Source organism: Solea senegalensis, linkage group LG2 (genome assembly GCF_019176455.1).
Source record: "Solea senegalensis isolate Sse05_10M linkage group LG2, IFAPA_SoseM_1, whole genome shotgun sequence".
NCBI lineage: Eukaryota > Metazoa > Chordata > Actinopteri > Pleuronectiformes > Soleidae > Solea > Solea senegalensis.
Window position 1 is genome coordinate 5,078,566 of NC_058022.1, and position 13,314 is coordinate 5,091,879.

Genomic DNA, 13,314 nt, shown 5'->3' on the forward strand with positions numbered 1-13,314 from the left:
CTCATGTGGATTGTCATGATATGTAGACATGAAAGGCTTTTTTTGTTGTTGTTGTTGACGGGAGCGATGATTTCACTTTATGAAATCACGTTATGGGGAAATGGAGAAGGATGTTTGTTTGTGGAAGCGTGACAGTGTACAATGTGAAATATGAGGTGATCGCTTTTGAATGGAGGCGTCTGCCAAAAGAGTAACTGTAGTGTGATATCGGGTAATGCCGCGGAGGAAGCGCCATGTGTTTAAGTCGTAAGACTCGAATGAAAAGTGTAAACATCCGTCCCTAGTGATCCAGTTATGGGTTAACACGTTCAGGTCTGAACACACCCGCTGTGGCCTGAGTGCGTCTTCAGATCAGTCACGGAAACCACATTGGGAGGTGGTTCTCGCATTCCTTTCAACGAGCGATTGCAAAAATCTGCGAGGAAGTTTAAAACTTCTGTTCGAGCTGCTGTAGAAACATGACGCCGCAAGATAGAGATTATGAAGGCTCAGTCTGAGGCTGCAAAGAAATATGCAGTGATTATTCTTAGTTGTAAAGCGATTCTGCACTCGTACAAACATACTTAGCTACTGCCAATGATCGCTCCCTAAATGTTACACACTGGACCTTTAAAGACACCGTTTGACCTGCAGCAGTTTCACAACATTTCTGCACTTCCCATCAGGGGTTGTCTTATTTCATATTACAGCAGCATAAGTAGAGCTTCACCCAGCTCCTTTTAATCTATTTTCTGTCTGCCTAATACACAGTCAGACCCATAATCAGACATGATGAAGTGAAATTTGAAATTTGATTCCCTGCCAGTTGTGAGCTGTCCCACTTAAAACTGTCCACTTGTGATCGGGTCTCTCAGGACGGATGTTGACACCAGGTCTGAACCAGCAACTCTCTGTTGCTTCAGCCTCCAGTGAAAGTGGAACGTTCCTCTTTTTGGCGACGAGGTGCCAAACTGAATAAGACCACATTGTTTTTCGTTGTTGTTGTTGTTGATGTTTTTGTCACCAGCTGGAACAACGGCCATTGTGTTGGAGACGGGTGTCTCCAGCCACGGCCGTGCTCTCATCTCAATGCTGTCATCCCTTTAAAAACTGGAACGCCGCACACTGTAAGAGAATCTTTTCCTCGTCATCTCGATAACGGATTAAATCTGAGTTAGCAGTTTTTCGACTTGAGCTTGTTGTTTCTTTTGTCTGACACTTATGTCAGTGTGATTTTTGTCAGGTTCTATAAACCAGAGATGCCACATTGTCTCTTTTTACTACTGTATGAAGAAATAAGCTTGGATCTTAACTTTATCTCAAGAGTAAAAAAGAAACTCCTTAAAAGTGTTGTGTTTTATAATATTGTTTCTAAACAGTGGGGGCGTCGTCTTAAAATAATTCAGGATGAGATGAGGCTTTGACAAACAAACTTTGAACCTCGTTTGCACAGAAACAAGTGAATCTCCAGACTTGTTTTTGCAGTGCGGTGATGTCAGGGATCTCACTTTGCAGGATGACGAAATGCGCCGAGCGACTCGGACACAAGTGTCTCGATGTTGGCCCGGCATTGTTTATCTGTCACTTGAACATGACTAACGCTGTGGTGGTGTAGATGTTGCTCAGCTATTGTACTGTATTACTTTCAGCAGCTAGTCACGCAGTGGCCTCTTGTGTGCCTGAGAGCTCATTGTGTGTGTGTGAGCGGGAGGTGCAGCCACTGATGTCACCTCACACTCGCTTTCTCTCCTCGCTCTTTGAACGCAGCGAGACTGAAGGTCACTGTCAAACCAGCCCACAAGCACAAGCAAATTAATGTCTGAGATGTCTGTTTATTTTGCATTTTATACAGTTATCTATTTTTTAATGTATGAGCGTTCAGATTGCATCTGAAGTGACTAAAAAAGAGGAAATAATCTGTTCTGTATTCTGATCAACTGCAGGCTAATATTAAAAAGCAACTGATAAAGCTCATTAAAGATTGTAGAAAATATCTGACGCCGCGTGATGTTTTTAAGTGTAGTGGAGAGACAAAATAACTAAACAATCAAACACCATTTTTCCAGCTCTTTTATTTTCTTATTTCTCCTCACTGCTGCCACCTGCTGACTGAAGAGCGCACAAACAAACTGTATTCATAATTCTCCATCACTGGTTTAACCATTACCAGGACACAGTGGTACATGAGTGAGCAGATGATTTAAACGCTGTGTTGCAGCTGTGCAGTAGCTAATTAACCAGCTCTGCTAACACACTCGAGAGAGTTTATAACAGAGTTTAATAGTGGTAAACGTTACGGAATGCTTAGAAGTTACATTCAGCCATCAGCGTAGTGCAAAGAGGCTACATAAGCTAAAAACAAAAAGCATGAGAACACATGCTTCCAACACAGTCATCAGCAAAAAAAAACTACGTAAACATGATTTTCACCTTAGTGCTGGTTTGAATTATTTTTTAAAACTAATTTGTTATCTGGAAATAAATACAACGTGGAGATTTTACAGTTAAATTCAGAAAAACTGACATAAATAAGTTCATTGTGAAATCAGCTGATGTTTGCTGTTCTGTTATTATTCACTTCATTAAACAGCAGTCACCTCGTCATCAGGAGATTATGTCAAATGCTACATTATCTGTTCACTCTTTAAAATGGCAGATTTGTTAAAAAACAAAAAAAAGGTTCCACATTTTGGTTTTTGTTTCTTTTTTTTTCCCTCTTACAGAAGGAGATGAACTCACTGAAGGAGTGACAGAAACAAAGCACCTGGCCTCATTAATAGGCCACAGTTAAAGGGATAGTTCGGGGCACTGTAGTATAAAGGTTACATAAGATAATTGTACATTGCCGGCTGGGACTCGGAGCAACAAGGAAAACTAATTTTAGCTCCTCAACAAAAGACGAACCTAAAAAAAAAAAAACTTCACAACTTAAGAAAATGTTCACTTTTCGTCTTATGTGACGAGATAAAACACCATTAACAGGCGGATAAACCACTACTTTGTGCAACCTCAACTATCCCTTTTTAAACAGTCAAAAACAGTAACTGAGCACCAGTGCAGGCACAAAGACTGTGTCAGTTAAACATGAAGTAAATCAGTGCTACACTCACTCTTAACACGTCAGTCAGTAGCAGATCAAACTCTGAAACAACGCCTGCAAATAATAACTCAATATTATTAAATCGATCATGCATCAAAAGAGACAGTTCAGGTTTTCTGAAGTGTGGTTCTATCTGATTGTGACACTGTGCCGTGAGTCGAGAACCAGCATGGGACAGGGGGACATGCTCAGCTGCTTCCATGCACACAGTATATCATTAGGTCAAAACAATAACAAATGACCTCGTTTGATAAGCAGCGGAGGATCATGGGAATTGATTTTTCTGCCGTGCAGCAAACGGCAGTTAATAGTTGTGATCTAGTACTTGACAGTACATTACAGTACAGTACCATTAGAGTTATATATCTTGCCCAGGGACATGTTGGTATGACCTTTTACAGAAGGCTCCCCTAACAAAACCTTTACCTGCTGCTTAAGCTGCTTCTTAAACTGCTTCACTCCCTACACCAAAGTCCATGGAGAAAAGCAGTGATCATACATCACGGCACACAGGAGTTGAAGATCCATCGTCAAATGTGTTACGCTGTGACTTCAGTATGTGAAAGCCTTGGTTCTGATTTACTAAAGTGACACTAATTTAGCAAAATGACGAGCAGAAGACCAATAACTCCTGTGTCCCAGTGAGCTTAAAATAACGATTTTCTCTATGGACTCTGGCGCAGCAACAGAAACTTCAATCTTTAAGCTGAAAACAACTGTTTAGCAGTGAGATTAATCAGTGAACATATCCTTAAGATACTGTAGACTAAAGATGTCTTAGATTTAGTCTCATGTTAAGTGGCTAAAATCTCCTCAGACTGTGCCTCTGAATATCACATAAAAAAAAAACTTGAACCATCTCTTTTAAAATGTTCCGAGATATGTTTTTTTCCCCCCTTCACACTTGCACATTCTTACTCTGGCCACAGACGAGAAGGAGGAAGACGACCTGATCACTCCACCTCAGATTAAGTGCATTCAGCAGTCCAATGGAAATAAAGTACAGCACACATGCTCTAATGCCAGAAGATTGAGGTAAATCAGCCAATAAAACACAGTCTGTGTTCTAAAAATGTAAAAAGCGCTCAGCGATGTTCAAACATTCAGCTCAGTATGTGTGTATGTGCGTTTGTGTGTGTCCATGAGATCACATCTTCAAAACTCCTGGATGACCCTGAAGTGGTTCTCGATGGAGGGCGGCTCATCCTCAAAGTGCAGCTTCTTGCTTGGACACGCCCCAAACTCCTCCAGGGTCGTGATGAAGTGTCCGTGCTCGCGACCCACCCAGGCCCGCATCGGGTCGCACACCTCGTAAGGAGTCACGTGGGCGTGGACTGACACTCCGCTGGCGGCGAGCTCCTTCAGCGCCTGCTTGTCCGTCACCCAGGTCTCGCTGCCCCCCGGGTGTCCGCCGTCCAGCCAGTACATGGCCGAGATGCACTTGATGAAAGGGGTCATGTGTGGGTCGGCTCTGGCTCTGCCCAGCTCGTGCACCATCTGGTTCAGCACGACGCAGCCTTTGCTGAAGCCCACCAGAGTCAGTGAAAACCCTGAGGGGATGCCGTCGGCACCTCCTTGTGGCTGGAGGTTGTTTGGTAGATTGGCACGCGTCATGCCGTGGCTGAGCAGCGCCCTGCAAACAGAAATCAAGTTCAGCAAAACAACAAAACAACCGACTACACTGACCACGTGCACAGTAGAAGCAGAGAAGACGGTCAAACACCTGAGGTGGACAAATGCTCCATAGTCAGACGAGTACTCTGGCGCCCCGAACATGTTGCTCTCCACAAAGTTGCGGTAGCAGCAGAACTTGTGCAGATACATGTGTGAAGCTTTGACCACCCAGATGTATCTGTCGGGGAAACGTCGGCCCAGGATGAAGGCCACCTGCTCCAGACTCCAAGACATCCACTGAGCTCCATCTGGCTGCAGAGCCATCTCCTCCTGGAAGTTCTGCACAGACGGCAAAAAGATCACTTCTCATGACATGAACCAAGGAGCCCATATAGTGCATTTCCAGTTAAAGCAAGCTGGTATGGATTTGTGCTTGGATTAACCAAGAGGGCTACAACACAGCATGGTGACACAAACATCTCTCTGTTGTGGAGGACTTCACGCCACCATCAGAAGCTGACAGTGACGTTTCTGAGGAAGAGGATGATGAGGACGACATTTCTGGAGTGAGTTCATATATGTTTGAACCTATAGGTTACGAAGAAGAGACCAGAGGAACACAGGCTCAGGTAATGCATCAGAATGGTATGTAGGGATGGAGAAGGGCGGAGTTTTCAAAGAATTAATAGCACTTGATTGGGCAGAGCAACTTCTAAAGTCAAATGGGAATAAAACTGCTCTTTTGATATTATTATATTGTATACAGGTTTCCATGGGATTGGGAAACTTTCCATTGGAATTATGGGAATGGATGGGAATTTTAAAGCAACATAAATGTCTCTCCAGTCTACATTGTATGTCTGCATTACAGTGCAAATAGATACAGTATTTTGAATTAAAAAATGAAGTTACATTTAAGTAATTTAATATTTATCAAGTTTCTGAGAGCAAAAATGGAAACTATCGGCCCAATCTATTAATTTCTAATCTTCTAATCTAATTCATGTCTAATCTACGCATGTTTAAAACATTATATCAGATACCACACAACAGGTCTGTGCAGAAAATAAAAGGGGTTGTAGCATAGATCTGGCTGGAGCCCTTGGGCCCCTGGGCCTGTTCAGTTCAGTAATCCATCCTTGCCTCTGTCAGGATTTCCACTTCTTTATCTCATGATATTCATTATCTGTCAAAATCACTGGATCAGATATCATAACATCTGGTAGGATAAAAACAAAATCTCACATAAAAGCTTTAATAATCACAGACAGCAAGGAGAGATGCTCCCCACTAGTGTCATGTGACAAAAATGTGACAAGTGTCTGTCTCACGAGTCACTACAATGATCATGTGAGCTATGTGGACACTTGTATAGATAAAAGACAAACAGCTTTGTGTCATTTTGATGAATACACATTTAAAAAAAGACTAATATCAGTATGGACATGAAAGAAACGTGATATTGAGCCATCCCTACACTTCACCACTGTCATGACTCGTCCCACTCACCTGAATATCCCCGTGGAAAAACACAACATGCCTGTTGATGCTCCTCTCCTTCGCCTCTGGACAGCTCTCAGGTTCAGGCCGCAGCAGCAGCAGGTCGTTCACTCGGCTCTGGACGGAGCCAGGCACCGCCAGCAGCCTCTGTAGCAGCGGGCTTCTGGTGCATTCGTCATGGCCAGCTGCTGCATGCAGCCCCGGAGACTTGGAGGAGGATGTGGTCACTGTCACAGAGCTCATTGCTTGGACGGCCGTTATTAGAGCAAACCGGGCGCGCAGGCACAGCATAGACTCTAAAATCAGAAAAAAAAATATGTGGCGTTTTCTTTCGCAGCGCACTCTCACTCCATGTCAGCTAACGAGTCAACTAATGGTAGCAGTGTTTGCTAGCAACACAGAAACACGTTAGCGGCAGTTAGCACGAAAATTCGCCGCAGAGTCCTTGTTTCGCTGCTCTAACCGGAATGGACAGCATTTGCTTCGAGTTTTTAATCTGTCAATCGTAAATTATATCCTGTTTATCTTAAATTTGACAGTTGGTGTCCTATTTTGTCCACGGTGAGGCGCTGTTTGTCAAAAACACAAGACAGCATTAGCGTCCAAAGATGCCTGAATGTGGAGATGGTGAACCCCTGCACACTTCCGTCTTTGACTAGTTTGTTAACGGGTTAACCACACAGACCGGCCAGTTATCAAACAACTGAGGTATAATGACACAAAATATGAAAGGCCTACATACAAAAACAAGCCGTGAAAAAAATGATCAAACACGCACAAAAGGCACTGTTTTCTTGTAGGTTGTGTTGGAAACAGGAGGTAGCGATCTCGCTGGTAAATGTTTGCTCTTTGGCTACATGAGCTAAGTGAAAAACTTGTTTGTCGCGTTCCTTCCAGAACTGAACGAGCCTGAAGTGACAACGGCTGAGCTAAGGTGTGTACGCGGAAGCGTCTGTGAATAGCGTGGTCCAGCGCCAGCGAAAGGAAAGGTCCTGCACGGCATGTACATGTGAACACTCACTGATACAGAACTGAGGCTAAAGTTAATAAACACATGTTTCTGATTTATGTAGTGAGCTGGTTCACGCAACATTGGACTTTGAACTTGTTTGTGCAACAGCACAGAGACTCTCAAAGCTATGGTGTCAGCAACACAAGACAACTTTATTAAACAACAGAATTCTAGTTAAAGACCTAAGAACTCAAAGTCTCACTTCATGTGCTGAGATGCAGGGGCGTTTCTAGAGACTTGATTGGGGGAGGATATCTACCTGCACTGAGCCACTTGGAATGGTAAAACATGTTGCTAGCTGACATTTGAGCAGAATTGTTGAATTTGGCTGTAGGATAAGATAGTTTTTTATATGAATGAAAGTATTTTTGTAAGTATTGTCTATATTTTATCAAGTCTACACATCAAGACACTTGTTTTTGACTCTTGTGAGGATTTTTTGGGTTTGACATTGCTTTATTACTACAGCAGCTGTATCTGAGTAACTGTCAGCAACTCGAGTGTTGAAAAGTGCTATAGTATTGAGTGAGTGCTAGTAGGTGGCACAATAAACCAAAACATCAAAAACATTATAGCGACACATCGTACTATTTCAGCCTCGAAATTAGGGTTGATTTTATATAAACGTCTAATTGCGATTATTTTGACTATGTGATGTGATTCGCGATATGAAAGGGGAACAATAACTTTGACATAATTAATCTGGAGAGCCTGTATTGGCACGTGCGGCTTAATATCAGTATGACTCTGTAACAGTTTGAGTCTATGACTATCATTTAGTTACTACATCAATAAATGACATGGAGCAAGGACAGATGTTCAGATATTGAGCAGGAATGAAAGGCTTCATCAACATCAATTTAAGGTAAAAAAGAAAGAAAAAGGGTCACATAGTGTTCCTTTTAACCTTTGTTTCATCTTAAATATCAGTGCACTTCACTCCGTGTCGTCATGGTTACAGTAACATGGCCTCCAGTTCTCTGAGCAGACGACTCGTGGCTTGTCTCCTCAACATTTCCGAGGCTCGCAGGAAAGACGTGGTGGAGACTGTGGCCAAAGCAGCTTTGTACAACACTGAAGGTAAGTGTAAATATTATTGTTCATGTTCATGTGTGTCTGGACATGTAATGAGAACTGTGAAACAATTAGTAATTGAGAATTCTCATTCAAATGAGACATGAATGTCAACTTCAAGTAAAGGAAAAATAATCAAAAATCTTCGGCTATAACTACAAAAAATTGAATTTCTCTTATTTCTATTCATGTATACAAGTCTAAAAACACACTTAATACATCTTAATCATACATATATAATATACACACTTATCATAATTAATCTACTAATCATCCTTAAACGCTTATTTGTCATGATCAAAGTTATTTTACAAATACTTTCCTGGATATTTTCTGCCAACTCTACCGTAGATCACCTATTGAGATTTTTAATAGGATTGGTAAAGATTAATAATCTCCTTATTCCTTTGATTGTGAGAGTCCAGTCCACTTGGAGACAAGACTCGGAATTTGTAGCTTTGAAGGCCATCATCTTTTTTCCAGCTTTAACTTTTTTGTGTGTGTTTTGTTGCATCAATTACACATCAGGTGTTCAACGAGAGGCGACCACAGTGCTGAACATCTTCAACGATCATGACTACAATCGCTCTGTTATCACCATTGTGTCCAGCATAGATTCCATCCGTAAGTATTTAATTTTTGTTTTCTTAATTTTTTTTTTCATGTTGGTATATAAAGTTATCCATTATTTTGCATCTCTGAGGGAAAACAAATCCTTTAAGCTTTTGTTGGTAATTAAAAATATTAAACAAAATATCAGAATCAATCAATCGGACATCTAAGTGAAGACTTTATCTTCATCTATTAAATGCTTAGACAAAGCTGTGGAAGTCTACAGTAGACAAAAACAATGCAAGAAGCCCATGAAGTATGACAGAAAGAGGAGTTGGTTGCAAAAAGAACTCAGTTTGAATGGAAGTCTATGGGAAAATGAGCTTTTGCTCTTTTTAAAATATAGCGCTTCTGGTTCTACTTACTTTAAAGACACAATAGAATTGTTTGGATATGTTCCAGGGGAGGCGGTCCTGTCTGCATGCGAGAAAGCCTGCGGGCTGATCGACATGTGCGCTCACAAGGGGGTTCACCCGTGCATGGGTGCCGTCGACCTCATACCCATCTATCCACTGGGGGAGGAGGTGCGAGTGCAGGACTGTGCTGAACAGGCACAAGGTGAGACGACGCGAGTGTATGTATGTAAAGTTTGAATCAACTGGGCGGCGTGAATACTTTTCCTTTATTGTTAAAGCTGTAGAAGGTAAGGTCTCTCTTAACTCTGTAATTTTCTGCACTTTACACTATTAATATACGTCATAGATCTTAGTTTTTTGCTGTTACAGTTGGTCAGTGATCATTTTCTTTAATAAATTGCATAAAACTTCAAAATGATGATTTTGGTTTTATGCACGCGTGTCACGGCTCAGGGCCAACTCAGCCTCACGGTGGCGTTTTCTTTTTTCTTTTAGGATTTATAGTTGCTACAGCCCCTCATTTTAGTGCTATAATCACATACATGTTGCTTAAACATGCCCACATTCAACCTGACGACATTCAGAGAGCAGTCGTTATCGGGATTTGTGATGTGACTCATCTTGTACACGGGGGAGTGTAATGCGTTTGCATCCAATCAAGCGCTGTATGATTTTATTTTATTTTCAGGCTCATGATGGGGTTGATGCATCTCAGCTGTGTATTGGTTTGTGTTGAGACATGAAAGAACTCGTACAGTTTGATTGGATGTAACTCCGTATATTCCCCCGGGGAACGAGGTGAGTCATGACAAAATCTAAAAGCAGATTCAAGGGCATAGCAACCTCTGAAATCCAGTAATATTGGATAGATTGCTTTTTTTTTTCTTCGAATTTATGAGGTGCGTGCAGGTGGCATTTCTACTTCTAAGAATAATTTCTGTTGGCAGGTCAAAGTACAACAAGCAACATATCTGTCCATAAATGCAGGAAATGTCTTTCCTGCATTTTGCACACTCTTGTATGCAGTCGGCGCTGAATTTGACATTGATGAATAAGAAATGCAAGAGATTGAGAACATTTTGACGTCATTAGAGCTGAAACAATTACTCGATTCATTGATTATTAATTGATTACTAAATTAATATATTAATTAAACTATTTTGATTATCGATTAATTGGTTTGAAGCTTTTTTTCAATGATTAAAACAAGACTTCTGATTGTTTTAGCTTGTATGAATGTGAATATGTTCTGGTTTCTTTGCTCCATAAAACAAAGAAATCATTACAAACTGAATCATTTTGGTTCGTGGACAAAACGAGACATTCATCATCATTTAGATCAGCATTTTCTGACATTTCACGGACCAAACGATTACTCGATTAATCGTGAAAGTATTAATGGATTCTTGTTTTCAGTCCTTGCGTATAATGCCACATGACTCTCCCAGATCTGATATGATGACATGATACTATCCAGTTGCTGACGACATTGTTTCCTCGAGTGGTTTCACGGCTCAGCGGTGAACTTCGCAGCCACGTGTTTTTCCCTCATAACGAGCAGAAGCTCAGCATGAGGCCTGCATGTCTGAAGTGTTCACGCAGCTGCTAATCTGTGTGCTGGTGGGATCGCAGGATTATAATTGGCAAGCTCATTAAAAGTCTGTGTATGTACACTATGTATGTCTGTGTGCATGTATATAATAAGTGACCTGTGTGTGTGTGTGCGAGTTAAATTCCCTCAGGTGTGTTTTGTCTGTCAAGCTCCTCTGGCTCCCGTCATGTGACTCCGGGGTTGTTGGATTAACTAACGTGTCCGTGTGTCTCAGCTGTGGCTCGGGGACTCGCGACGAGGGTCCAGGGCACCACGGTCTTCCTGTTTGGCTGGGCAGACTCCCCTCTTCACCGGGGGCTGGCGCAGAGGAGGAAGGAGATGGGCTGGTTCAAGAAGATGCCGGACCTGCGGATCCAGCCCGACATCGGGCCACAGCCGCAGAAGAGGTTTGGTGTCACAGGTGGGCCAGAGCTGATGTAGGTGAACGTGTGAGCCTGGAGAGCAGGTGAACGTGTCTCTGACGCAGGATTATACAACACTGTTGACGTTATCTTTGTGTGTTTTTACACACTTTCTGACCACAGGCCACTTCTCTCTGGTTTTGACCTGTAAACAAACTGTAAGACAAATACTCTTAAAGGACAAGTTCATACATTATTATACATGTATGGTACATGTTAAATGAAAGCTGTAACTCTTTTTTATTATTGGAAACTGAAGTTTATGCTGCTTTGTAAACTCTTTACTCTTTCAGGCTAAAGTCCCTAGTTAGCTAGCTAGCTAGCTAGCTAGCTAGCTAACTAGCGATAGCCCTTGGCTCCTTATATGGACATCCTGGGGCGTATGTGTGTTTATAGGTCACATCTTCAGGCTTTAAAGTGCATTTTTTCGTCTTCTTATTTGTTGTTGAGTCAAAGTTATGATTCATTTCATATTGCATATTCAGAAAAGGTAGCGCTAATTGTACAGAACTGACTAAATAGATTCATAAATTCATAAAAACGAACCAAGCGAACGTTGAACTGTGACGTATTTCCAAATTTCACAAATTCAATCCGATTAAAATATTTTTTAGTACTGTTTGCCTGTTGGTTGTACTGAAAAAAAGATAGAAGACACTCTGTTTATACGTTTTAACATAGTCATGGAATAAAGCTGCCTAAATGCTCTGTGTTCTGAGGGTGAATTAGTTCACAGACGTGACACCTGGTGGGTGGGAGGCGGTTGAAGCATTTCTATTTCTATCTCTACCTCCTTTGAATTTGCTACCCAGGAACATGTGATAGTGTGTGACATCAACCAGTTCCGTTGCCTTCATGTGTCATGTAGAAAAACCCCGCAAGAGAACATGAAAATACTAAAACTCTCACAGTTTCTAAATGTGCTGCTCTGCTTTTAATCTGCAGGAGTTGGAGCCAGTCCGTACGTCATGAACTGCAACGTCACTATCGACACCCAGGACGTCGTCGTGGGACGCAGGATCGCCACGGCCATCAGAGAGTCCACCCCCGGGGGCCTCCCGGGGGTGCAGGCAATGGCTTTCCCACATGAGGGCGACGTGGAAATTGCCTGTAACGTGGAAAGCGTGAAAAGCGGCCCGTCAGGTCATGTGACTGCGGACGAACCCTGGCCGTCTTTCAGTATCGAAGGACGGCAGTACTGCCACGCTCCAGCTTCCCTCATCACGCGGAGGGTCGCGGAGCTGGCACGCAAGCAGGGGGTTGGTATTAAAGGTACGGCCTTGGTGGGGTTTACTCCCCACGAGTGCAGGGGCTTAGCGGAGTTAGCGCTGTCTCAAGGTGTTGCAGAGTTTTGGAAAGAGCAGCACAGGATCCGTATGTGAACACGTCCTGTGAAACTTCAAATAAAAGAATATAGTCTTGAGTCAGCTTGTTCTTTCTTTTTTTTTACCACTGGCACATCTGTCCTTCTTTTAAACTTACTACTTTTTCTTTTTACTTGATATATTCTGGTTGTTGATTTGGTTTCTTCCCTACTACACATTTATGTTATATGTTATATGTTATGATTTGTACGATTTCTACATACACAGGGAAAACAGTTACTGCTCAATTTTAATGTTCAGTTCTTTATTGATATTTTCTTTGTGATTTTATATTTCATGAGATTGTTTCAACGTTTCAGTCATTTAAAAACCTTCCTTTTTTTCTTTGTTATTCCTGTGAGTGATGGCTGGAGACTGTTCCCTCTAAAGACAGCATCGTTTCTCAGGAGGAAACAGGAAACCTGACTTAAACTGTAGGTTTACACACGGTTGACGTTGATACTGTGTGGTTAGAAGTGGTTAAAAACAAGGAAAGTGACTTCCTTGACTCCTTGGTTCTCTTTTCCTAACTCCTCATAGAGTCTCCTTCACCTTCAGTATTGGTAAGCTGTTTCTATCACACATGATGGACAGACTGTTCCAGAATCTGTTGTTTTTTTTCCAGCTACGTCTCTTGGCAAAGGTAAAACTCTTGCTCCCCCACAAAGACGTTGAGAGCATTTCTCATGT

At 42.0% G+C, this 13,314-nt stretch overlaps 2 protein-coding genes across 8 annotated transcripts; one reads left to right on the forward strand and one right to left on the reverse strand.

Moving 5' to 3' along the window:
- Positions 1–2,240: 2,240 nt before the first annotated feature.
- On the reverse strand, positions 2,241–6,484 carry lg2h2orf69 (linkage group 2 C2orf69 homolog). The gene is made up of 3 exons (XM_044018722.1): positions 6,203–6,484; positions 4,803–5,032; positions 2,241–4,712 (listed from the first exon to the last, which is right to left on the reverse strand). Exons 1-3 carry the CDS (start codon positions 6,482–6,484, stop codon positions 4,235–4,237), a joined length of 990 nt encoding a protein of 329 aa, XP_043874657.1. The 3' UTR covers positions 2,241–4,234.
- A 582-nt stretch (positions 6,485–7,066) lies between these two features.
- ftcdnl1 (formiminotransferase cyclodeaminase N-terminal like 1) lies at positions 7,067–12,683 on the forward strand. Of its 7 annotated transcripts, none has more exons than XM_044018697.1 (6): positions 7,067–7,127; positions 8,167–8,285; positions 8,808–8,903; positions 9,294–9,449; positions 11,074–11,259; positions 12,206–12,683. In XM_044018697.1, exons 2-6 carry the CDS (start codon positions 8,171–8,173, stop codon positions 12,640–12,642), a joined length of 990 nt encoding a protein of 329 aa, XP_043874632.1. In that variant the 5' UTR covers positions 7,067–7,127; positions 8,167–8,170; the 3' UTR covers positions 12,643–12,683. The 7 variants fall into 7 exon arrangements, with proteins under 7 accessions (XP_043874632.1, XP_043874647.1, XP_043874611.1 ...); XM_044018712.1 differs by having other exon boundaries at positions 7,077–7,127; positions 8,136–8,285; XM_044018676.1 differs by lacking the exon at positions 7,067–7,127 and adding an exon at positions 7,136–7,196.
- The last annotated feature ends 631 nt before the right edge of the window (positions 12,684–13,314 follow it).